Source organism: Delphinus delphis, chromosome 9 (assembly GCF_949987515.2).
Source record: "Delphinus delphis chromosome 9, mDelDel1.2, whole genome shotgun sequence".
Lineage (NCBI taxonomy): Eukaryota > Metazoa > Chordata > Mammalia > Artiodactyla > Delphinidae > Delphinus > Delphinus delphis.
Window position 1 is genome coordinate 64,970,678 of NC_082691.1, and position 26,049 is coordinate 64,996,726.

The 26,049-nt window shown below is 40.9% G+C and overlaps 2 protein-coding genes across 9 annotated transcripts in view; one reads left to right on the forward strand and one right to left on the reverse strand.

The window, feature by feature from the left end:
* Positions 1–17,885, forward strand: part of NPSR1 (neuropeptide S receptor 1) — a 132,617-nt gene extending 114,732 nt beyond the window's left edge. The window contains 3 exon segments of the mRNA XM_060019785.1: positions 11,154–11,240; positions 16,527–16,707; positions 17,795–17,885. Of these exon segments, the coding sequence (XP_059875768.1) occupies positions 11,154–11,240; positions 16,527–16,707; positions 17,795–17,885 (359 nt within the window).
* DPY19L1 (dpy-19 like C-mannosyltransferase 1) overlaps positions 1–26,049 on the reverse strand; it is a 242,178-nt gene that overhangs the window by 75,803 nt on the left and 140,326 nt on the right. For 4 of the 8 annotated variants that reach the window (XR_011246604.1, XR_011246603.1, XR_011246602.1 and 1 more), the window contains one exon: positions 20,665–20,767. The gene's annotated coding sequence lies outside the window, so the exon portion shown is untranslated. Of the gene's footprint in view, positions 1–5,547; positions 5,687–9,856; positions 9,920–17,574; positions 17,634–18,276; positions 18,531–20,582; positions 20,768–26,049 lie in introns of those variants that run through there. The other 4 variants (XR_009520649.1, XR_009520648.1, XR_009520644.1 and 1 more) reach the window with 4 other exon arrangements.

Genomic DNA, 26,049 nt, shown 5'->3' on the forward strand with positions numbered 1-26,049 from the left:
CTGCTCTGGTCTTTGCACTCTGGTTCTTCTAGAAGAACAAGAGTAATCAGAGGGGATAAACACAAATGCATTCATTTTATTCTCTGTGGGTGGCTGGCGATGGTCAAAGATCAGAATATTTGTCTGAAAAAAAAAGATGGATGAAGGCATCCTTCCTATATCAGATATCAAAGAAATACACCAAATAGTTGTTGAACAATCATAGAATTACATGAAAGGGGGAATAGAACAGGACAGAAACTCTAAAGGAAACCTAAGGTATTTAGGGTATGATGAAGTAGTTCAGACTGATAGGAAAATAGAGATTGTTTGAAAATTAGTGTTGTTGAGAAAACTAACCTATTTGGAAATAGATGGATAGGTAAATAAATAAAAAAAATACACATGATTGCTACCTTATATGCTATAAGGAAATAAACTTCTGATTAAGGGAAAGAAAAGAAAATACACAAATTATTGTTTATAATCAGGAAAAATTGAAAAAGGTATGAACATCCTACAATGAGGGATTAAGTACAGTAATTATACAGCCATACAATGAAATACTACAGCTCTAAAAATTATTGTATAGTATGCTTATTGCCTTAGAAAGATGTTTACGATGTATTAGATTAAGAAGGAGAAAGCTGTATGGTGTTGCCTTTATAAATGTGTGAATATATAATATACAATAGAATATATAAGTGCATGTACAGATAGATGGTAGCTGGATGGATAGATAGATAGAAAATGTCAGGGAGGACAAGTACTAAATGTTATAGTGATTATCTCTGAGTGGTAGAATCTTAGTTGACTTTTATTTTCTTCTTTTATTTATTTTGTGTGTGTGTGCTTGGACACTGAGAGGTCTAACGCTGAGACTGTATACATATATTCATTTTGTAAAAATTATCATCTATCTTTTACAAATGGAAATCATATTAATTTTTAAATTATACATATCTATATAGATATATCATTGCCTGGGGAGCTTTTCAAGTGAGTTGTCACTTAACAGAGTGCATGACCCTAGTGTGATGGTGAACAGATCAAGTGTAGTGCGACCAGAAGGCTTTGGAAGGTCCAGAGCTTTGGGCTGGAAGGATGCATGGGGAAAAGGAGGATGTTTTACTATGCTCAGGCACCACAACAATATACCACAGTGAGTGGCTTAAAGAACAAATTTATTTTATCACAGTTTTAGAGACTCGAAACCCAAGATCAAGGTACCAGTCAGTTCTGTTCCTGGTAAGAGCTCTCTTCTTGGATTGCAGATGTCCGCTGCTGCCTTCTTGCTATCTCCTCACATGGCAGAGAGGAGAGAGACAGAGAAATCTTTCTAATGTCTCTTCTTATAAGGGCACTAATCCCATCATAGGGTTCCTGCTCTCGTGATCTCATCTAACTCTATTTCCCAAAGGCCCCATCTCCAAATACCATCACATTGGGGGTTAGGGCTTCAACCCCCTAATTTTTGTGGGGACACAAAAATTCAGTCCATAACAGGGGAAGAGTCAGGAAGAAAAAAGAGATGGTGGAAAAAAACAAAGATCGACCAAATGAGAATAGACAAAAGCTATTTTTCAAAGCTTGCTATAGCAAGGGAGTCAGCCACCATCACTTGTCTCTTGGCAGAAATACAAAAGCAGGCAGTGGAGTGAGAAAGTCTCCAGGACGTCCTGATTGGTGGCTGTTGGCATGTGGAAGCTGTAAGTGTGCTGACTAGAAGCATGGCATCCTGTGTGATGTGTTAGGGGTGTGTATTTGGCTTTCTCAGGATGGCTTTAAGTAAAAAACAGGGGCAAATATTATAGAAGCTGTCAGTCATTTATCAAGTCTTGGCTATTTGGGGTAGACTGTTACAGGTATTCTTATTTGGCTTATGGACTGTGAGATAGAGACAGTGGTCTGACTTCCTCCAAGTCTGAGTTGCACATAGCAGATTGGCTTCCTGGTCTGGTTACTGTAGATAATGGGTTGGTTTCCTGGGCTGGTTGCTACAGAGTGTGGGTCAGAGTTCCATCTTAAATATGATCTGGCCACCATCCATTTGTTTGTTCAGTCTGTCAACACAGACTGACAAGACAGAGGGACAGACAGAGCACTTACTGTCAGCCACTTCTGGGTCCTTTCCATACTTTACCTCCCTGAATCCTTACAGAACCCTGAAAGGTGATATTATCATCTATCTTTTGCACATGGAAGACAGGCTCCAGGGTAAAGCAATTTGCTTGTTTTCATAGGTAGCGCATGACACAGCAGGATTCAAATGCACATATGATTGGCTAGAAAGCCTATGTTTTCTCCTCTACATCAAGCTCCCTCTCAGGAAGAAGGACATGACAGAAAGGAAGGTGGTGAATGACTGAAAAAAGAGTTCAAACTAAAAGAAACCAAACCAACCATTTTTTTAATTAAAAACCCAAACAGGATTGTTGGCATGGCTGTCTTTCACCAGCCTCCCTGCTGTGCTTGGCCTTCAGAGCACTATTCCAGAGTCACCTCCCGAAGTGTTTTGTTTTGATATATTTAAAAATCTAAAAGGTGACCTAATTTTGTTTAAGTAGGCTGAGCTCTTCCTGTACTTTCAGATTTAAATCAGATTGCTTTAAACCCTTGTCCTGTGATTTCTGCAGGTTCCAGGAGACTGCTGTGTCCTCTCTCCCTGTCCCTCTGAGTTCTTACCCCACTGTCTCACCTCCAACAGCTCTTCTGTTCCCTCTGATCCTGGTCCAACGAACCATGGAATTCACCTTATTTTCCTTAGGTTTGAGGTGATGAAAAGTTTCCACATTCTGTCAGCTACCCCACCACCCGGGGTATCTCCCACCCCTTTTTTCTCAGCAGGACTTTCACCATTGTGGTTGGGCCCCTGTCTCTCTCCAGAGTGCCCCATTTCTCACTGCTACTTGATTTTCCAGTCCCTGCACTCTTGGGTTTCCCCCATCCTCTAGTCCCTGAGATATTACAAAGCCACATAGAGATCCATTTTCCCACTGATACACAGTATGCCATTACTCCTCCCCAGAGGTGGAAATGGCTACAGTCAGTTTTTATTCTTTAATAAAGTTTATATGTCCATCACACCTATGTTTTAGTTGTCTGTATCTTTATATCAGCATCACTGACCCCTTTCTGGAATGAGGAGCAGGCAGATGGTGGTTTCAAAAGCCTGTATACTCTCTACATCTTATTCATAAGCAGAACTCACTTGGTTTTCTATCTGTCATTACAGCCAAGTAGCTCTGGAGTTGGCTGGTAAGTAGGATCTCCAGTGGTGTTAGTACCCCAGGATTACTGCTCATCAATGAGGGGACATAAGCAATGATTAGCGTGAACAGAAGCTCACTTTGTAAACACAGGCTGCAAAATTCAAGTTTAAGAATCACTCTTCTTTCTGGCAAGTATGTCTATTTCTCCCCCTCAAAGGCTGACAGAAAGGAAAGGAAAGAACTATTTAATAAATGATCTACAGACTTTCCCAAAAACAAGTGCGTGGAAGGCGAGAGGTAGAGAATATGAGGTTTCCAATCCCGTAGGTTATCTTTCATAAATGAGCTTGCTCTTGATGCCCAGGGGTGTTTACTCCTATAAAACAGAACATTTATCGCATGGGGGCAGGAGATGGGGGAGGTGCACCCATGAAATATATGAAGTATAAGATATCTGATATAACTGAGTCTGTCCATTATGACTTGGAAGATGTGATGTGATCCATGCTATATCCAAAGTACATGTTTCCAATTAAATGGGGCAGAAAGAGGTGAAGAAAAATTTTTGGATTAGGAAGTGGGTTAGAGTCCTGTTCACCTCTAACTAAATGAACTTGAAATAAGCTCATTAAGTACCTTTCTTCATCAGTACATGAGAGTAAAATGGCTTCTTTGCAATCAACACCATCAGCAAAAGACATAAAGAACTTTATGAAAAATATATACATATATAAATAAATGACACTTATAGCATGTTCGTGGATAGTAAGATTCAGTACCATAAAGATGTCAATTCTCCTCAAATGATCTACAGATTAATGCAGTTCCAATCAAAACTGAAATGGGACATTTTACTGAGCTTGACAAGCCAATTTAAAAACATACATGGAAATTTCAAGTACCAAGAAAAAGCCATGAAGACAGTTCTGGAGAAGTAGAACAAGGTAGTAGAGGTTTACTGAACCAAATATTGATTTATCATAAAGTTAGAATGATTAATAGAGTATGGTATTGACACAATTCAATAGAAAAATGGAAAATAAAACAGCCCCCCCCAGAGAACTGACATGTATCAAGTTCTCTACACATATATGAGAACTTGATACATGTCAGAAGATCATAGGGAAAGAAATGAAATTGGAACTTCACCTTAATTCTTAGGCAAAATTACATTCCAGGAAGTTATAGACTTAAATGTGAAATGTAAGACTTTAAAAAATTTTTAAAGAAAATGTAGGGTGTTATTTTTATGACATTAGAATAAAGGAATTCTTAAACGAGATACAAGATACAAGGTACATTAAACCAAAAAATTGATGGATAAATTTGACTCTATTTATATTTAAAAGTCAAGCCAAAAGGTGGGAGAAGCTATTTGCAACACGTAATCTGGGAAAATGTATGAAGAATGTATGAAGAACTCCTAAAAATCAATCAAATATATTTTTTAAAAAGATAAATAGAAGAAAAATGAGCAAGGCACAAACAGACATTTCACAGGAGGGAAAAGAGAAACAGCCAAAAATAAGATTCTCAACCTCATTGATAAATCAGGAAAGTGTGCATTTAAACTTCAATTAGATACAATTTTCCACTCACAGGACTGGTAAAAAATTTGAAGTCTGTTATTTCTAAGTATTGACAAAGATATAAACCTCATGGTTCATCTGGCAATATCACTCCTAAAAAACTCAGTAGACTTCTGATTTATTTGCTTCCAGTCAGTTTCACATGCCAGCAATCACCATATTCAAAAAGTCTTTCTGAAAATAATTCTCAGGTCTGACTTGTTTCTTTGCTTCCTCATCCAATCCCTTTCCCCTATCTGAATAGAAGCTAGCTTGAAGCCATCTGAAACAATAGGTGGGAGGCCACATCCTTAGTCTGGTCTTCCCCTCATTGCTGGTTTAAACTCCTCACTGTAATAACTGAATTTGGGTTCAGGCTTCATCGGCACAAGACCTGCACACTCAGAAGCTATACACATTCGCATTTTCATTTTGTACCCGGCCACGCAAAGTATACAGCTGGTGCCACGAGGGGCTAGGAGCAATTGACCCTTGCAACTCTACAAGATCCCAAATTTTAGGACATACTTTTAACTTCCTTTCATTTTTGTTCATAAACCAACCAACTTTTGTCTGAGTTCATCTCTTTTTTCTAATACTTTGCTAAACACAGCTGGTGGCAATCAACACACACTATTAACATTCTGTTTATCAACTATGGTAGTTAATTTTGTGTCAACTTGATTGCCCTAGACAGACAGCTGGCAAAACATTATTTCTAGGTGTGTCTGGAGTGCATTCCTGGAAGCATTTGAATCTGTAGACTAAGTAAAGAAGATTGTCCTTACCAATGCCAGTGAGAATCATCCAATTCACTGAAGGCTTGAAGAGAATAAAAAGGCAAAGGAAGTGTAAATTTGCTCGAGCTGGGCCATCCATCTTGTCCTGTTCTCGTGCATCAGCATTTCTGGTTCTTGGGACTTCAGACTAGGATTTAGAGATTTACACCATTGGTTGCCTGTTTCTCCAGCATTTGGACTTAGACTTATACCATCATCTCCCCTGGTATTTCTCCCATGAAAATGCCTTTGGATTTGGGCTGAATTATACCACCAGCTTTCCTGGTTCTCCAGCTTGCAGACAGCAGATTATGGGATTTCTCAGCCTCCATAACTGCATGAGTCAATTTCTATTACAAATTTCCACATATATATATCCTATTGGTTCTGTTTCTCTGGAGAGTCCTAACTCCACACCACCCTTGTACCCTCCCTGGGGGTCCAGTCTCAGTAGGCACACAATCTGCCTTCCAAAGCATCACATATAACAGTTCTATCCAATGCATCTCTAGTGTCCCAGCTTTCCCTATGACCTGCTGCCTGCTCACTAGGCCAATGCCACATGTTTTAGGTTTGTGTTATGACAGCGCTGCACATGAAGCACCAATCTCTGCTTTAGTTAAGGAAACTCTAGCAGCTATACCAGAGAAACCCCCAAATACAGTAGCCTTAAAATAGAAGTTTGTTTCTTGTTCAATTAAAGTCCAATTAACAGTAAAGGTCAAAGGGATGGATACACAGTCATTCAGAAACTCAAGCAGATGGAGATTCTGCCACTCTTAACAGATGGCTGCTAAGGTATTGCTTAGCATCAGCATCCAGCAGTCTGGGAGGGGGGAAGAGAGAGTCAAGGATTACTCAGGGGGTTTATCTGAGCCAGGCCTGGGAATGGTACATATGGATTCTTCCCATGTTCCTAGAGGCAGAACTTAGTCACATGACTACCCCCTGCTGAAAGGGAGACTGGGAAATGTAGTCTCTCTGTGTGCCACGGGGGCAAAGAAAGGATTTGGTGTATAGCTAACCTGTCTCTGCCACAATTATTTTAGGTCTGTCAGGGTTCCTGGTTCTGCCTGAGCTGAGGCGCTGAGGAACAGAAAAGGCTGTGAGTTAGGTAAGTTAGGTCATACCTCCTCCTATCTAGCTATGACCTCCTATAAAAAACAAAAGGAAGTGGCCAAAGTCCTGCAGCTAAGCAGATGAGACATAACATGCTAAAAATAGTTAACATTCAGGTTATATTCGTAGATAAAGAGGTCATCAATGATCAGAAATTGAAAATGAATTTTAAGTTTAAAAATTTTAGAAATCAGGCAATCAGGCATAACCGCTAACATGTTTAATTTTTAAAATAAACCTGAAGTACGTAAAGTTCCCAACATATGAAAAAATATTTATTTTAAAATATTAACCAGGTAGTCTTCCTTGTTAACAAACAAATCACCTGGACTCATTGTAGGTCCATTGTAGGTCCCCTCCACCCACCAGGAATAAATTCTGCTTCACTTAAAATCCCTAGATACCACTGGTTCCCCTTCATGAGCTCAGCGCACAAGAAAAATAGGTTCCCAGTGACTCTGCAAGAGGCATGAACCATAGGAAGGCAAGGAGCAGGAACTGGCCACTTGGACACTAACCCTCCAGCGTGGGCCCCCACTAGGGATGCATCCTTGAACTAAGACAGCCTAAGGCAGCATGCTGCTTTCAGTCCTTAATCTAATCGACCCACCGCCTCTCGGCTACCCCCTATTAATGCACAGTGACTGCTGAATTTAACTGCTTTTCTGGCTCCAGCTCAGCCCCATGGCCTGAGTAGAAATAATCCTTTCATCTCCCAATAAAGGAGAATACTGGGATTTTATAGCTCAGCTCACTTTGAAGAGCCATCTTTAGGAGATGGAGGCTTTGCATTTCCTAGAGTGGTCAGATTAAATATGCTTTTCACTGATCTCATTGGGAGATCGAAGGGCAGGAGTTGATTATATTGTCACCCATTTGCTCTATGGAAAGTACTGCAAGTTTCCATTTTAAGCAGATTTCAGAGCACAAATGTCATTCTCGAGAAGTTTTCTGAAAAATCAACTAAGTCTTCAGAGCCATACTGTTTAGGAGCCAGCTGTTAGTCCAGCAAATGGAGATACTTTGAAAAGACACAATTTAAAAAAAAATAAATTTATTAATTTTATTTATTTTTCTATTTTTGGCTGCATTGGGTCTTTGTTGCTGCACATGGGCTTTCTCTAGTTGCAGCGAGTGGGGGCTACTCTTCGTTGGGGTGCGTGGGCTTCTCATCAGGTGGTTCTCTTGGTGCGAAGCACAGGCTCTAGGCATGCGGGCTTCAGTAGTTGTGGCACTCGGGCTCAGTAGTTGTGGCTCACAGGCTCTAGAGCACAGGCTCAGTGGCTGTAGTGCATGGGCTTAGTTGCTCCGCGACATGTGGGATCTTCCCAGACCAGGGCTCGAACCTGTGTCCCCTGCATTGGCAGGCGGATTCTTAACCAATGCGCCACCAGGGAAACCCAAAAAGATACAATTTGATCTGCTGTCTTTTTTTTTTTTTTTTTTTTTTAAAGAAGATGTTGGGGGTAGGAGTTTATTAATTCATTTATTTATTTTTGCTGTGTTGGGTCTTCGTTTCTGTGTGAGGGCTTTCTCTAGTTGTGGCAAGCAGGGGCCACTCTTCATCGCGGTGCATGTGCCTCTCACTATCGTGGCCTCTCTTGTTGTGGAGCACAGGCTCCAGACGCCCAGGCTCAGTAGTTGTGGCTCACGGGCCTAGTTGTTCCGTGGCGTGTGGGATCCTCCCAGACCAGGGCTCGAACCCGTGTCCCCTGCATTAGCAGGCAGATTCTCAACCACTGCGCCACCAGGGAAGCCCTGATCTGCTGTCTTTTACTTGCCTCCCATGGCTATAATCCCACCCTGATAATTATTTGATGTATACAATTCCTATATACAGATAACATTGTATAATAGCCTATCTAAATGTATATGGTAATATCTTCTGTTCACTTCCATAAAGGCAGCTCATACCTCCTGAAATACCGTTAAAACCTATTCATCCCAACTAATAAGGGAATTGACATTCTCAGTGTGGGGCTTGGCATCTTGAATACATTATTTTATTTTAATTATCAAAATAACTCTGTGAGTTTGATGTTTTATGCTTCATGTTTGAAAGTGGGAAACGGAGGCTAGAAACAGTAGGCAATTTGCATAAGGTGACACCGCTAGTAAGTTGTGGAGCTGGAGGGTGTATTCAGGTTTGACCCTAAAGTCTGTATCCTTCCCAAGATATCACCTTGAAAATCAAGGCTTTTCAGCCTTGACACTATCAGTGTTTTGAACTAGATAATTCTTTTTTGTGAGGGGCTGTTCTGTGTACTGAAGGATGTTTAGCAGCATCCTGGCCTCTGCCCACTAGATGCCAGTAGCACCCACCCCCAATCATTTGTGACAATCAAAAATGTGTCCAGGGCTTCCCTGGTGGCGCAGTGGTTGAGAGTCCGCCTGCCGATGCAGGGGACACGGGTTCGTGCCCTGGTCTGGGAAGATCCCACATGCCGCAGAGCGGCTGGGCCCATGAAGCCATGGCCGCTGAGCCTGCGCGTCCGGAGCCTGTGCTCCGCCAGGGGGGAGGCCACAACAGTGAGAGGCCTGCGTACTGCAAAAAGACATTTCCAAATATAACCCAGGGGGCAATATTGCCCTCACTTGAGAACCACGGCTGTAAATGCTTCTGAAGCACTTGCTTCCTTACACCGCTGAAGTTTTGTGGTGCTGTGAAATGCACGGAATGACTTGAAGGCCCTAATAGTGCCTAGGAGTGGCCTTCCAGGGGAGACATTAAGAAATAAAAATCAATTCTAATTAGCATTTCAGTTCATTGCACATAAAAAGCCCCTTATTCCTATGATTCCTGCTAACAGTTTGTCCTCTCCAGTGAGTAAGTGTTCCCGCTGTGAAAACACTCAGAAGCTTTGATGGCTGGTAGCTGTCTCAGAAATTCAGCCCAAACTCCTCAGGGAGACATTCAAGGTCTTCCCACTTTGGCCTCAGTTCTTCTCCCCACGCTCAAATCCAGCGTCCTCTCAGGCTCCAGCCAAGCGAGATGACTCATCGAGGTCCAAACGCTTCCTACATTTTCTTGTTTCCGTGTCTTGGCTGAGGACGTTCCCTCTGCTTCACACGTCTTTCCCAATCCCACGCCCCTACCCCCGGCTCTGCCTTGGGAATCTCTGCCTCTGCCACGCGGCCTCCTCTGCCTAACGGTAAGGGGGTGGCTTACTTCTTCGTTCATAGTCGGTTTTTGGTTTTCGTCGCTCTCATCTCACCCAGCCATGTGCGGAGTGTGTGATCTTTCCTGCTGGATTGAAAGTTCCTAGAGAAGAGGAACTGTATTTTAGCCTATTTTGTTCGGTCCTTATCTCTTAGCAGATGTGCTATGCTTGGTGGGTTGGACTGGATTGGATTGGAGAGGGGGTAGAATAAATAGTGCAAAGGTAAATTTCACACCAGTTTCCATGAGGATTTAAATACACTTCAAACGTGAAATCTGAACGATGTAGTGAGGACCTTCGAGCACAGTAGTTGGCCTCTAGGGTATAACCGCCCTGCCCCATATGACTCAGGTGCCCTGGGTGGGCCTCTGGCCTGGGCCACCACTAGAGTTGTGCCCCTTGAGCCTTAATCAATGGCACGCAGCTGAGGGTGTGTGGGGCTAGCATTCTATCCATGACTCCCTCATTGAGGGTATGCCCTGGGGCAGGTCTGCATATATCCAGAGAGAGGGCACCTTTTCACAATTTTCACAAAGGCACCATATGGTCTGGTAGAAGCCCTGACAGTAAAAACTCTCCCACAACATCAAGGCACCTTATGTACAACATCTCCATCCCCAAATTTGTCATCTAACTACTCCTTCTACTAAGAATTATTGCACTGAATTCTGCCCATCCTAATCAGTATTTGTTTCACCACTACTTCTTGACTAGAGAGAGGTTTATATTAACTCGTTCAACAAATATTTATTCATCATTCACTAAGTTTAGAGGATGCAGAAACAACAAAGTCTCGTCTCCATTAAGCTTACATTCTAGTGGATCCTTATCCTTAACCCTCACACGTTTTACTATCAAACAACCCACATAGGCTTAAAGTTATAACCAGGCTCCTACTTGGGACAGGTTTTTATTATAGCCCCGCTGGAGCTTTTCTCGAGAGTAGGGTTTCTGAGTTAAATGAGTACGTTAGTCTGGGGTAACAATTCTAGGCAAACCGCTTTGCCCTAGGTTGCTGAAGGGACAAGACGGGTGTCTCAGCATCGCCCCCTGTGGTCACATGGCTAATTCCAGCTTCAGTTGATTCAGGGCATCCAGCCAAGCCTGTTGAGAGAGTATGGATGTCCCAATGCATTTGCATTTTATATTAAGCTGCAAACTGAGCAGTTTCCAGCATCCAGCCCAGAGTCATCTTTAGGAAAATGTCCAAGGAGGGTCTTCCTGGGCATAGGTGAGGAAGATGGAAGTGGTCCCATGACAACTGTGGGTATAACCTATGATGCTTCTATTGGCAGAAGCAGCATTTATTTTACCATTCTCCTTTTGTGCCTGCAGATGGAAAGCGGTGCACCATTTCCAACTGAGGGCTCATCTCAAAGGCAAAAATCAATGCCATCAAGTATAGCATTGTCATCATTCTTGGTAAGCAACGTCCCTCCTTTTGTTGCAGAACTGTGTGGACGTTCCAAAAGCAAATTTGTACCTAGAACCTGGTAGGTAGAGAGCCCATACAATTAAAAAATCTGTCTACGGGCACTTCTACCTTTGTCTGTTTAGATAAGAATATGTGAAGCTAATCAGTCCATCTATGCCTCCTTCAAGGGCGGACATTTGGTTTCTAATCACTCTCTTTATGAATATTGTTGTCCACCACAGCCCTGGGGTGCGTAATGTGGAGAAAATCAATTAGGACATAACTAGCTGAAGCTGATGCTCACCATCATCCCGTTGACCCAGTTGCTTTCCTGAAGGCACACTCTCCCCAGGGCTGAAGTCCATCAACCAGAGGAAGACAAAAGTGGCATTCCATTTCTTCTGGATAGTTAATGTCAAGGTCACTATAAATCCTTCCCTAATGGATGCCTTATCTTCTCTCCACCCTACTGTCGTCTTCCCTTTCCTTTTCCTTTCTCTCTACTCTTAACACCCATAAAGTCACCTCATCTCAGGAAAAAAAAAAAAAAAGGTATTTCTAGAGTACCTAATATATGTCAGATTGGTGTACGTTCTTTGTTATTCTCAAACCTTCAAAATTTTCCCTCCCTTCCACCCTCTCAGTTAATGACCCTGATTCTTATTTCACTGAGAAAATACTCTATCAGAATAGAACTTCCTCATTCTCCTGCCTTCACATCCATGGACCTACCTGCATCTCTATCTGTCTGTTCTCCTATTACCATGGATAAACTGTCTCTGCTTCTTTCTAAATCCAAAATGCTCACTTGAGCCCTGTATCCCATTCCTTCCTGCCAACTCAAGATTTGCTTCTCCAGTCATCTCCTCACCCCCACAGATGTCTCCCTTGCCTGGATCGTATGCACACAAGCATACTGTAATAGGTCCCTCGATAAACTCTCCCATAACAGACCCTCTTTAACACTCTCTTTTCTAGCAGAACTCCTCCACTTTTCACCTCTCATTCTCTGGAGTCTATTTCTGTTAGCTTTCTTTCCTATTACTCTAGTAAAGGCATCCTTATCAAGGTCACCACAACCAACAAAATGCCAAGTATCAATTCTCAATCTTTACCTTACTTGACTTCTAAGCAACATTTGATTCGTCCTTCTTTGGAACACTTCCTTTGCTTGGAAATTATATCTATGATTTCTACTTGAAATCTCTGTGTATAATTTCTAATAAGCTTATCATACTCGACATGAAAACCCAGAAGTCTCATGCTCTCCTACCTCCTGCAAGATGACTCTTCCTCCTATTGACCCCAGTTCAGTAAATGACAGCATCTTTCACCCAGTGTCCACACCAAAAACCTAAGAATCATCTGTCTGTCATGATTCTATTTCTCTCCCATCTCACATACCTAGTCCATCAGTAAGACCTAGAGGCTTTACCTACAAAAGAGATCTTGAATCCAACCATTTCTCAGCATCTATGCAATTATTTTTTTGGTCTAAGCTCCCACCAACTTCTCCCTGGAACACTGCAGCTGATCTTCTCTTATTCCTTCCCTGCAAAGCAGCCAATGTGATCTTTTTAAAAATGTAAATCAGGCACTATCACTACCCTGCAAACCCACATATAGCTTCCCATTACATTGGAATAAAGTCCTACTTTTTCCCATGTCTTAGATGGCCTCTGTGATCTATCCCCCAGCCAAGTCTCCAACCCCATTCCCCTGCTCTCCCCCTTTCCTATTCTATAACAGTCACAACGGTTTTCTTGCTATTTCTTCAAAATGTCAACTTGTTCATACCTTGCACCGTTTCCCCCACCTGTAATGTTCTGCCTTCAGATGGTGGCACGGCTTATCCCTCACATCATCTTGTTTTCCAACAATACCACCTCTTCAGAAAAACCTCCTTGATAAGTCTTAAATAGCTCTCCTGTAATCTTTACCCTACCTTATTTTTCTTCAGATTTCTACTTCTACCTGACAGTATAGGATAGATATTGATCTGCTTATTGTCTGTCTCCCCTGCTGGCATAAGAAATCCATGAGAGCAATGACTTTTGCTTTTGTTTTCCTTACATTATTATCCAAGGCCTTAGGGGGTCCACGCACACTAGGTGCTTAATTAATATTAGTTGAATGAATGAATGAGCTTATGCAAGAAGGAAAGGGATTTGTACCATTTCCTTTTCATTTAGCTCAAATACTACCCCTCCCTACCCTTCTTGCAGCTCTTGGGAGCTCTGGGAGCATAGCTCTCATGTTAGCTCTTCTAGTATATCAAATCACCAGAACCGTCCAGCTCACCTTTCTAAAATGCAGCTGCAAAATGCCAAACAGACCACAAACAGTGTGACTCAGCAAGCAGAACATAGTCACAAAACAACACTGCAGGCAGACCTGGGAATAAAGCATATACCACCCACCAGGGCTCAAAATCCTTTCCCAGAAGCTTCTGAAGTAGATCAAAGATTATCTTGCCTTCCCAGATAATCAGAAGCACAGATGCGCATTCCCCGGATGTTGAGTTAGGAAACATATCTTATACATGTGTTTCAGAGCCAATATAACCTTTCGTAATCAGGCACTATATTCCCAGGCACTGGGCTCCCTTTAGTCAGAGAGCAGTGCTGTCCACAAGGAGGTCAGCCAGTGTCAACAGCCCAATCAGACCCAAACGCTCCTTCCTATAACATTTTGTAATGCCCCTTTACCACGCTGAAATGAAATGTATACATAAAACTATCTAGTTAACATAATTCTTAAAGGATCAATATACAATAATATAAAGAAGGAATAGAAAGAAAATAATTTATAATAAAATAACACAGATTTCAATATAGAAATACTTGGGCACAGCCCAATGAAGTAGTAATAGCTCCAAATGAAAACCAATGCACGTGTGTTTTCATGGAGACATGAAAACTAAGCAGCATTGCTGCCAGTGACTTTATTTTCCCAGCAGGTGAGCAAATCCTGCTAAAGTTCCAAATTAAACAAAGTAATCTTTCCTCTATTTGCAAGGGAATTACACTTCTGGAAGACTCAGTATTTATTTAAAATATTGTATTCATATATAAAACAGAGTTAAGTTTCTAGATTGGGATCATTATAAACAGGGTTCTCTGCCACATAGCATTTGAAGGATGTATGGGACATAGGTGGGACTGCCCGTATCGTGCAGGAGGACCGGTATCCCTAGGAAAACCAGAATCCTCCCCTAACACACACAAATACATAAACATGCATTTTAAAAATTCCCCCAAATGGAAGCTTTGCCCCTCCATGCCCCAGAACCACTATTCTGGGCCAATGCCAGGCTTCACCACCTGAGCCCAGAATGTTTAGTGGTCTTTGTGTTTGAATTGCTCCATTTTAATAGATTGCCAAGGTCTGGGGTAAAAAATGTGTCAGTCCGGGCTTCCCTGGTGGCGCAGTGGTTGGGAGTCCACCTGCCGATGCAGGGGACGCAGGTTTGTGCCCCAGTCTGGGAGGATCCCACGAGCTGCGGAGCGGCTGGGCCTGTGGGCCATGGCCGCTGGGCCTGCGCGTCCAGAGCCTGTGCTCCACGGCGGGAGGGGTCATAGCAGTGAGAGGCCCGCGTACCGCAAAAAAAAAAAAAAAAAAGTCAGTCAAACCGTTACGGAGGAAAGTTGGTTCCTGCAGCCAGATGGCAAAGGAAGCCTGACTTCTCTGAGGAAAAATCTATGCGTGAGAAAGGGGGAGAAAAAGGGTGGAGAGGATGCAGCAAGAAAGTAGGGGAGCACATGTGTGTGTCCAGTCAACCCCAAGAAGGATTATCTCTGTGGTAATAATCTGGGTTCTCCAGAGAAATAAAAGATAGGTATATATGTAAAGAGATTATTATAAGCAATTGGCTCACATGATTGTGGAGCTGAGAAGTCCCCAAATCTATAGACCCAGGAGAGCTAAAGGTATAGTTTCAGTCTGAGTCAAAGTGAGAAGCTAGAAGATAGTCAAGCAGACAGAGTGACTCACCTCTCACTCAGCCTTTTTTATTTATTTAAATTTTTTCCCCTAACCAGTGTTAGGAAGATATTTTCTTTTTTAAAAAAATTAATTAATTAATTAATTAATTTTTGGCTACGTTGGGTCTCCATTGCTGAGCACGGACTTTCTCTAGTTGCAGCAAGCGGGGGCTACTCTTCGTTGCAGTGTGCGGGCTTCTCATTGCAGTGGCTTCTCTTGTTGTGGAGCATGGGCTCTAGGTGTGCAGGCTTCAGTAGTTGTGGCACATGGGCTCAGTAGTTGTGTCTCGTGGGCTCTAGAGTGCAGGTTCAGTAGTTGTGTCTCCTGGGCTCTAGAGCACAGGCTCAGTAGTTGCGGCACGCAGGCTTAGTTGTCCGTGGCATGGGGGATCTTCCTGGACCAGGGATCAAACTCATGTCCCCTGCATTGGCAGGTGGATTCTTAACCACTAGCCACCAGGGAAGTCCCACTCAGCCTTTTCATTGTATTCAAGACTTCAGTGGATAGAATAATGCCCACTCATAGTGGAGAAGACAATCTGCTTTTTTTAGTTTACAAATTCAAATGGTAATCTCATTCAGAAACAGTCTCACAGAAACAACCAGAAATAGCGTTTAACCAAATATCTGGGCACCCCATGACCCAGTTAAGGTGACACATAAAACTGGCCATCACACTCTGCATCTCCATTTCTCATCCCTTTCCTCTGAGGATTTGGATCCAAACAGAAATCAGACAGAGTCTTACCCACACCAACTGATTTGTAAGAGGTATAGGGTGGGTGTTTTCTGGAGTGGCTGACTTAGAAATGGAAAAGAAAATTGAGAATCTTGTGACTTAGCCAGGCTGTGTTTTGAAACATTAGGTACCACCCTTCGCCTCATCTACCGCAAATCAGGAGTCACTATCTGGGCAAAGTGCTCCCTTTTCTGTCTTTTCCCATAGAGTCTCCAAAGGGATTTGCTGGGTTTTCTTTCACACTGTGTAGAATGAGAGGCTAAGCCCATGCTGAACAGTTCCCAGCCTTTCAGTAATCCCTACAGTGGTCAGATTGGAGCCTCCCTTTACAAATAGAGAAGCTCCAGCAAATTTACTCAATTTTAGCAATGCATCTGTGGGATGTAATGTAGGTATGTGTAGATGTGTGTGTTTAAGTAAATATGACATTAACGTAACACACAACTGTTCTAAGTATTTCTGAGAGATTCCAGGTGCTAAGGAAGCTCCTAGTTGAAGCTGCAATCAGGGCCAACACAGAGGGCCCCCTGGGCTGTGGGCTGCTATGGTGCTAACGGCTCTTTTCTCCCCAGCCTTCATCTGCTGTTGGAGTCCGTACTTCCTCTTCGATATCTTGGACAATTTCAGCCTCCTTCCAAACACTAAGGAGCGTTTCTATGCCTCTGTGATCATTCAGAACCTGCCGGCCTTGAATAACGCCATCAACCCCCTCATCTACTGTGTTTTCAGCAGCTCCATCTGCTTCCCCTGCGGGTAAGGGGCATTCCTGCCTGGGTCAGACATGGGGATGCCCACCGCAGTCACCTCCAACCTGTGTCTTCCTCATGCCAGAGCTCCCTGGCAGATTATAGATGAGACACTGGAGGGTCAAAAATGTCCCGCTAGTATGACAAATTCAAATCCAGCCTCATCCATGGCTCATGCTTTCTCCTATATTACATCACCTCTTATAGCAACCATCCTAATCAGGTCACATACAGAAGACCTTTTTTTTTAGTTCAAAGCTTCTCTACGTGAGTTGTCGCAATACAATGCCTTGGTGATAGCAGAACATGAAGCATTATTATCATTTTACAGATAAATTCAGGCTCACAAGGTTACATGACATTATTGAGATTATATGAATAATTAGTTGCAGAGCTGAAATTAGATCCCTCCCACATCTACTCAGTCTGCTGTTTTTCAGCTGTTTTTCAGCTGTTTTACTGCACAAGCTACAGGGAATAGGTGGAAAAATCCATAGGATATAGAACAGTAGAATGGTTTCAGGTTTGGGTTTGATGCCCTCCACTGGATCTCTCCTCCATCAATTGACAAGATCTTTCAAGTCCTCCTAGAATTATGGCTGGTAGCATTTCTCAATGATCCTAAAAATCTTTGATAAGTACTAGAATGGCTACCATCCCCTGCCCCCCCTTGCCTCTGGCCTCTCGCTCGTTGCCGCACTCCCCTCCCCTCCCCTTTCCTCTTGTCTCCGTGATAGAATCGTAGAATGGTTTCAGGCTTGGGTTTGATGCTGCCATTGCTGATTCACAGCTACACGTGACCTAGGGAAAGTTATTTAACTTCCATAAACCTCTGTTTCCTCACGTGTAAAAAGGGGCTAACAGCAGTGCCTACCTCTTAGCCAGTGATGTCTCTGTCCATTGGGCTCTGGTCCTGACCAGTAGGAAGGAGGGCTGTGAGTGGTGGGGAAGGAAGATGAGGGGTATTACATATAAAGTGCTTAGCATAATGTCTGATTCTTAATACATTCTCCATAACTGTTAGCTCTTAACATCCCTACTTCCCTTTTCATCAGGTCAAATTATTTTTCCTCTGTGCTCTGTTCTTTCTCTAGGGAGCAAAGATCACGGGATTCCAGAATGACATGTCAGGAGAGAACTGAGAGGCATGAGATGCAGATTCTGTCCAAGCCAGAATTCATGTAGACCCTGAGGCAGTGGTATTGCTAGCCTGAGCCCCATCGGCTCTCCTGGGTCCCCATCAGCACCCTGGGCATGTGCACGAGGCCTGAGCCAACTTCTCCACCCTGCACTTTTCATCACTTGGGGGATGCACAAGGAAAACACCCTAATGAGTGTGTGTCACCTGCACTGCAAAGTTCTAGCCAATATGAAGTCACATACTATTCACACCAGCCAGGAAAGATGCCCCGTCTTTCCCCACCACTCCCAGCTGTCCGTCCCACTGGTCAGCACCAGAATCAATGGACAGAGACTTCACTGGCCCAGGGCCTAGGCTTGGGCAAGCAGAAGGGACTAAAGAAGCATGGTACATGTGTCTTATAATTACAGTTTAAGAAGTCAATAAAAGTCTTACCTGGGCCTAGATTTTCCTCCCATTTTTGGATTTAAGTTTCAGTAGTTGTAGCCAAAGAGATGTTTGTCTTGAAATGCCAACAAATTCACTTCCAGGCATTGAAGCTTTGCGTCTCCTCTGCAGATGGCCTTGGTTGACAGATGGATGTGTTGGCAGCAGCCAACCTCACAGTCTCATTGTATCAACAAATGATTTGTAGAAAGAACACAAATGCTGGCCCTCCAGAGCAAGGTTGAAATTGAGGGGTACTTTCTCTGGTAGGAAAAGAAATAGTACAAAAAGTCATGGGTCCCTGACCTCCAGGCTCTGCGAGTTGGGACCTGGGTCTCAACACATGGCTTTTCGGCTCTCTGAGGGCTCCTCCCTTTGCATTCTACATTTAGACCACTCTGGGCTCCATTCCTCATACCTCAGGGACACTTCTCTCTCTTTAGCTGGGAGCTGAATTCCTGTGGCTTTTCCAGGCACGATGTTGCTGTAAGATCTTTATCATTTTTGCATGTCGCACCCATTGTCTATCTAACACCTTGGCTGGGAAGCACTGGTGAGGCTTATTTTGACAAGTCCGGAGTTTGGTATATATAAGCATAATCCAAGTGAAATATGACTAAATGTTTTCTAGTCAACTTTTATCATCAGATTTTTCCATAAGTTGAAGTGGAATAATTTAATTTGATTATATATACATCCACACCCACGGCTCTGGGATGCGCGTGAGCTCCTTATTTTTAGCCTCACATACATTCTTGACATTAAAATCTCCTTGGCAAAACCCTTCTTCCCAGAATTATTCTGAGCTTAAGCCTTTTTTTTTTTTTTTGGTCTACTGCTAGTGGAGTTATTAAAATCTGCAATATATTTTAATAGCACCCTATTCCTCATTATGGTGTCAACCCGAAGATTTCACATTTAAGGTCACAGTGGCATTTTTCCCATAAACTCTCTTTCCAATTCCATCTGACCTTAGGGAAAGTATTTCTTAGCCAGAAATCAGATTCTTCGGTCACCATCTCTCCGAATTATTTTCTGAATTTGAAGAGACTGAATAATCTAGTCATACGTCTATAGAACAGTTTTGAAGGCTGCCTTCCTTTCTGTCCAATCAGTTAAAAGTGAGAAACCCTGGAAGCTTTGAGTGGTTGAGAAGTGCTTTTTGACATTTCACTTTAAATCAGGATGTGCCACAGAAGACCCACAGAATCATTGCTAAAATAACTGCCTGCATGGGAGCCTATTAACAGCAAAATCTGGCGGCTGTCCTCACTGGCAAAACGGGAGGCCTGGGTTCTTTTGACAGATGCTTTCAATCTCTGTCAAGCTCTGGTCTGCAAAAGACATTACAAGCCTACCTCACCCATCAATAGACCCTGAAAGTTAAGGAGAGAGTTGAGTGAGGGGCTTTGTGCTCCTTAAAAACTGTGAATGTGATTTTGTAGTTGTTGTGGTGCTGTGTCTCCCATTCCCAGTGAAGACTGGAGATCAGTAAGATGCTGGTACAGGCTGCTGCAGGGTAAGCTGCCGTTAAAATGAAACTTGCTTCATATTGGGGTGGATTCTAGAATCTTCATTGTCATGTATTTTCTGAGCTTGAGGAAACATGATTTAAACACTGAGGAACACTGGTAATTGTTCCATAGTCTTATGACCTTGGACAAATTATTTAATGTCTCTGAGCATCAACTGTCTCATCTGTAGGATGGGAACAAAATAAGTCTGGAGCAGAGGGTCTTGTGGGTTCTTTAGAGATACAGGTTCTGAGATTGTAAAGACTTAAATTACATCCAGAGAGTCAGAGCTTCTGGAATTTCTTCCCCAGGGGACCAATGACTGTATGACTCAAAGCTGAGTTATTTGCTCTTTAGAAGTTGTAACTTCCCCCTCTATCACCATGAAGTGAGAGAAACATCATTTCCTAATTGGGAAATACAGTTTGAGCTCTTGGAGAAAGTGAGCAGCTTAGTGTTGTGATGTCACCGCTTGTAGCCTTGGATGCCCAAGTTGGGGCAGAGAAGCCAGCAGGGTGCTATATAAAATAAAGGTGCTTACTTCCCACATCAAGATGTCAAAGAAATGGTTACATTATCTCATAGCTTTAGGCACAGGTGAAAATTTAGGATAACGAGAATAAGTTGTGTTTAATATATTTAGCCATGCTAGAGAAAATGTGTCTCCGCTTTACTGAACTACATTAAATATAAATGGTAAAAACTTCTCTACTTTCAGGGCTTGTGTTGAGCATAATTTAATGGAAGTTTAATTTTGCCAAGCAACATCTCCCACTTTTCCCCCCCAGAAACTGGTAATACCTTTTTAATGGCTTTAGTTTGTGATTATGATGAGAAAAAATGTATTCCTTCTCAACCAAACAAACATGCAGCTTAAATTTGCTTCCTCATTTCATTTGGACATATCTGTACATCCATATACAGAAAGGACTTTGTCTCTTCCTTCTGCATCCACAGTGTCAAAAGGGACCACAAGCCTGGGTCTGCTGGGGAAACAGGAAAACAAAAATATTTTTGGCAGGAAATAAAGCAGTTCTGCTCTTCTAGGATCATCTTGGGTGAACTACAGGGCTACTGGCAACTACAGTTCTTTTATCATCATCTGAATATACCTCATTTTATATGCAGATATACCAGTGTTTTCTGCAGCTTTTCGATTGTATTTGATTGAAAGGAGATGGTCCTGTTTAGGGGCCAACCTCCTCGCTTTTGGAAACCTGAAAAACACATGCTTCATTTCTCTGCAGTTGCATTTTAAGAATGCATTATCCTCAACAGGGCTGGTTTGGTTAACATTTTTAAAGTGCAGTTCCACGCGTATAGAATGTTAAGGTGGATGGAGGCTTGGGTCATGTCGTCTCATGGTTTTCAGTCTGCTCAGGGACCCCCTGGGAAGTCCCAGAGAGGTGACTCAGTATTCATATTTGTACACACAAAAATAGTATATGTGTAAGTCTAGAAGAAACTAAAGATAGTTAAATTGCTTAAAATCCTTGAGTTACCTAGAATGAGGGTAGAATATAGATTACCATTAGACATTGATACACCAAGAATGCATGTTTTAATTTCAAGAATCCATGTTGTAATCACTAAAATAATAGAAATAAAGTATATAACTTCGAAACTAAAAGAGAAGAAAAACAAATGATAAAATCACTCTACCAGTCCAAAAGAAGGCAAGAAAAAAGATATAGGAACATGAACAGCTGGGACAAATAGAAAGCACATAGGAAAATGGTGGATTTTCTTTTGTCCAAATATATCAGTAACTGTAATAATGTAAGCAGATTAAATGCTCCAGTTAATAATCAAAGATCATCAGACTAGACTTTTGTTTGCAAAAGACATGCCTAAAACACAATGACACAGAAAATTTGGAAGTAAAAGAGTGGACAAAGGCATTCTATGGAAACAGTACTAAAAGAAAGCTGGTGAGACTATATTAATAAAACCTAAATAAATTTTAAGGCAAAAAGCACTAGTAGAGTTAAACAGGGACATTTCAAGTGATAAATGTTTTAGTTCAATAAGATGATATAATAATTCTGAATTTCTATGCATTTACAATATGGCCTCAAAGTATGTATTCCAAAAAGTCAGAACTACAAAACAAATAGATAAATCCACAGCCGTAGTGGGGAATTTTATCACTCTTAATTCCAGTAATTGAAGCAGGCAAAAATAAGGAATGATCTGCATAACTGGAACAACATGAGTAACACAGGTAGGTCACTTTATCCTACCACCCCAGAGTAAACAGTCTTTTCAAGCACATGTGAAGCAGTTATAAAGGTTGACCATACACCAGGCCATAAAACAGGCTTCAAAACTTTCAAAAGATTGAGGAGGCTTCCCTGGTGGCACAGAGGTTAAGAATCCGCCTGCCAATGCAGGGGACGCAGGTTCAAGCCCTGGTCTGGGAAGATCCCACATGTCGCGGGGCAACTAAGCCCATGCACCACAACTACTTAGCCTGCGCTCAAGAGCCCGTGCTCTGCAACAGGAGAAGCCACAGCAATGAGAAGCCCACGCACCACGACGAAGAGTAGCCCCTGCTCGCCACAATTAGAGAAAGCCCACGTGCAGTAACAAAATCCCAACGCAGCCAAAAATAAAAAAAATTTTTAAATAAAAAGTTTTCAAAAGATTGAGCTCATATAGTCTGGTTTCTCTGATCACAATGCAATTATGCTAGAACTCAAGAGCAAGAGTATAACTAGAAAATTACCATATGTTTGGAAATTAGGAAATATGTTTCTTAATAACTTATGGTCAAAGAAGAAAATACATGAAATTAGAAAATAATTGTACTGAATGATAATGAAATTATATAAAATGTGCGGGATACAAACTAACACTAGAAAGAAGAATTTTTCTTCTTTTTCTTTAAGTCAATGAATAAATCATCTATCTTACGAACGTAGGAAAATTCACCAAAATAGACCCAGAGGAAATATAAGGAAGAAATTAATAAAAGGAGTAAAATTAATGAAATAGAAAACAAACATATGGGAACTCCCTGGTGATCCAGTGGTTAGGACTCTGAGCTTTCACTGCCAAGGGTGCAGGTTCAATCCCTGGTCTGGGAACTAAGACCCAGCATGCTGTGCATAGCATGGCAAAAAAAGAAAAAGAAAACAAACATATAATTTTAAAAGCTCAAAAGATAAAATTCTGTTTTTTGAAAAAATAACAAAATTATAAACCTCTTGTGAGACTGGCAAAGGAGAAAAAAAGAGGGAAGGCACGAATAAGCAGTATCATTTATTTTAAGGATATCACTGTAGGTCCTAAGGTCAATAAAGAGATAATAAAAAGATATTATGATCAAGCTTATACTAAAACAAACTGAAAATATAAATGAACAGGACAACTTGCTATAACTGACAGAAGAAGAAACAGAAAATATGAGTAGTAAGTATCATAACTACTAAAGAAAGACTATGGCTTCATTGGTGAGTTCTACCACCACTGAAGTACAAAGCAACTCCAATTTTATACAGTCTTCAGGAGGCTACAAAAAGGGTGACTTTTAAAATATTTATGAGACTAAAAAAGCCTTAATGCCAAAACCCTACAAAGATATTACCAAAAGGAAAATTACAAGTGAACTTCTGTCATGAAAATTAAAAGTTCCAAATAAAATGTTAGCAAACCAAATCCAGCAAAATATAAAAAGACTAAAGCATGTGGCCAAGTTGTATTCATTCCAGGAATGCAAAGCTGGCTTAATATTAGAAAAGCACTTAAATAACTCATTACACTAATAGATTACAAGATTAAAAAAAAATCAGTGTAATAGATACAGGAAAATGTTTGATAAAATTACTGGGCATTTAGGCATGATAAAAGATTTTCAAAAACTTGAGATAAAAAGAAATTCCTAACTCTAAAGACTATTACCAAAAAACCTAATGATAAAACTTTGAGGTGGTCCCTTTGAAATAAAGAATGGATGAGTAAAGAATGCCAGCATCATCACTTTTATTCAATATCATATTGAGATCCTAGCCAATACAGTGAAGCAAGCAAAAAAAAGAAGAAGAAAGGTGTAAGAACTGGTAATGAATAATAAAAATCAGTATTATTGATATAAATGTATAGTAGAATATCAAAAATAATATACAATTATTAGAATTATTAATTCTATTATAATCTAAATGAGATAAATTATTAGAAGTAATCATGAGGTTTAGTAAGGTTGCAGAATACAAAATCAATATACAAAAACCTACATCATTTCCACACGACAGCAACAAATAAAATTTATTTTTTTAAATTATTATTTACAATCCTTAAAAGATGAAGTTCATAAATGGTATATAAATCTCTATGGAGAAATCATGATACCATTATTAAGAGGTATTAAAGAAGAACTAATTAAATGTAGAAATAAATACATCATGATTATTATTTGGAGGACTGAATACCATAAAATCATCCATTCTTCTCCAATCAATCCATAAAATTAATACAATGACAATCAAAGCTCCAGCAGGAATTTTATAGAACTTTACAAGGTGCCTCTAAAAATTTATATATAAAAGCAGAGGGCCAAAATTAGCCAAGATACTCTTGACCAAGAAGAAAAAAATGGGAATGTTTGATTGACCACATACCAAAACTTATCACAAAGCCATAATAATAAAAGTTGTGGTATTGTGTCAGAGTAGACAAATTAACAAACGCAACAGAAAAAAGAGTCCAGAAAAAGATGTCCACATATAGGAAAACTTGACTTATTTCACAGATAGCATTGCAGAGGAATGGGAAAAGGGTGCTCCTTTCAATACATGATGTGAGGACAATTGTGCATTTACATGGGAAAAATTGAAAATGAAAGCCTGGTGGATTATATGCAAAAGTGGTTCCAGGTGGATTCTGGATCTAACTGCATGAGACAAAATGCCTTGAAGAAACAATGTAGGAAAATATCTTTAAGATCTCTGAATAGGGAAAGCGCTCTTTAAACAAAACAAAAAAACTGCTGCTCTAAAAGGAAAAGACTGATAAATTTGACTACCTAAAATTAGAAACTCTGTTCACCAAAAGACATCATAAAAGGGTGAAAAGGCAAGCTACAGAATGAGAAATGATATTTGCAAATGACCAAGATGTAGTATTTAGAATATATAAAAACTCATACAAATCAGTAAGAAAAAACAATAGAAGGCAGATAGAAAAATGGGCAAGGCTTGACTTCAGAAAAGAGATTTTCCAAATGGCCAATAAACACATGAAAATGGATGTTAAATCTCATTAAAAGTCAGGGAAAAGTAAATTAAACCACAATGAAATACTAAATGCACCCACCAGATTGACAAAAATTAAAAAACTTTGACAATATTAAGTGTTGGTGAGGATGTGAAGTATCAGAAATTGTCGTTCTGTTCTTGTGGGTAAATAATTAGTACAACCATTCTAGCCTTTAACTAATAAAAATTAAGGATGCATGTACCCTGTAGCCTTGAAATTCCATTCCTAAGTACAGATACTACAGAAGAGTATAATTATTTGTGCCTTGATATCTGTGAAAGCATATTCATAATAGCATTGATTTTAAGAACCCCAACTGGAGGAAAACAAATGCCCACCAGTACAACAGATAAATAGATTGTGGTATATTTCATACAATAGACTACTTTGCAGCAGCAGAAATGACCAAAACTCCCACGATAGCTGCCTGCCACAACATGAAAAATTCTTTAAAAACATAATATAAAAGTAAAGAAGATAGATACCAAAAGTTACTATATGATTTCATTTATGTAAAATTCAAAAACAGCCAAATTATACTATTGTATTTGGGGATGCACCCACGGACATTAAAATTCTAAAGCGAAGCAAGGAAACTACTTTTTATAAAAGCCAAGATTGGGGCACCTTTGTGGGGAGGGAAGAGCTGTGCTTAGGAGGGAGCCTGCAGAAAAGAGGCTGGCAGGGTTCTACTTCTTGCTCTGGGTGTTCACTTTCTAATTACTCATTAAGCGATACGTTTAAGTTTTGTGCACTTTTATGAGTGTGTGTTACATTGCACAATAAAAAGAGTTTCTAAGACTGTATTTTTTAAAAGCCTTTTAGGACCATTATTCTGGAAGCTGTGCAGAGAAGGGAGCCAGACTGGAAACAGAGAGGTGATCAATTGGGTCTCAGTTACATACAAGAAACAGCAGAGATGAGATGGTTGAAAGATCCTTCTGGGTTCCTTCTCTGCATCCGAGCCAGCATGTATCATTAGCATCCAGTAGTAGGAATATTTGATGCCAAC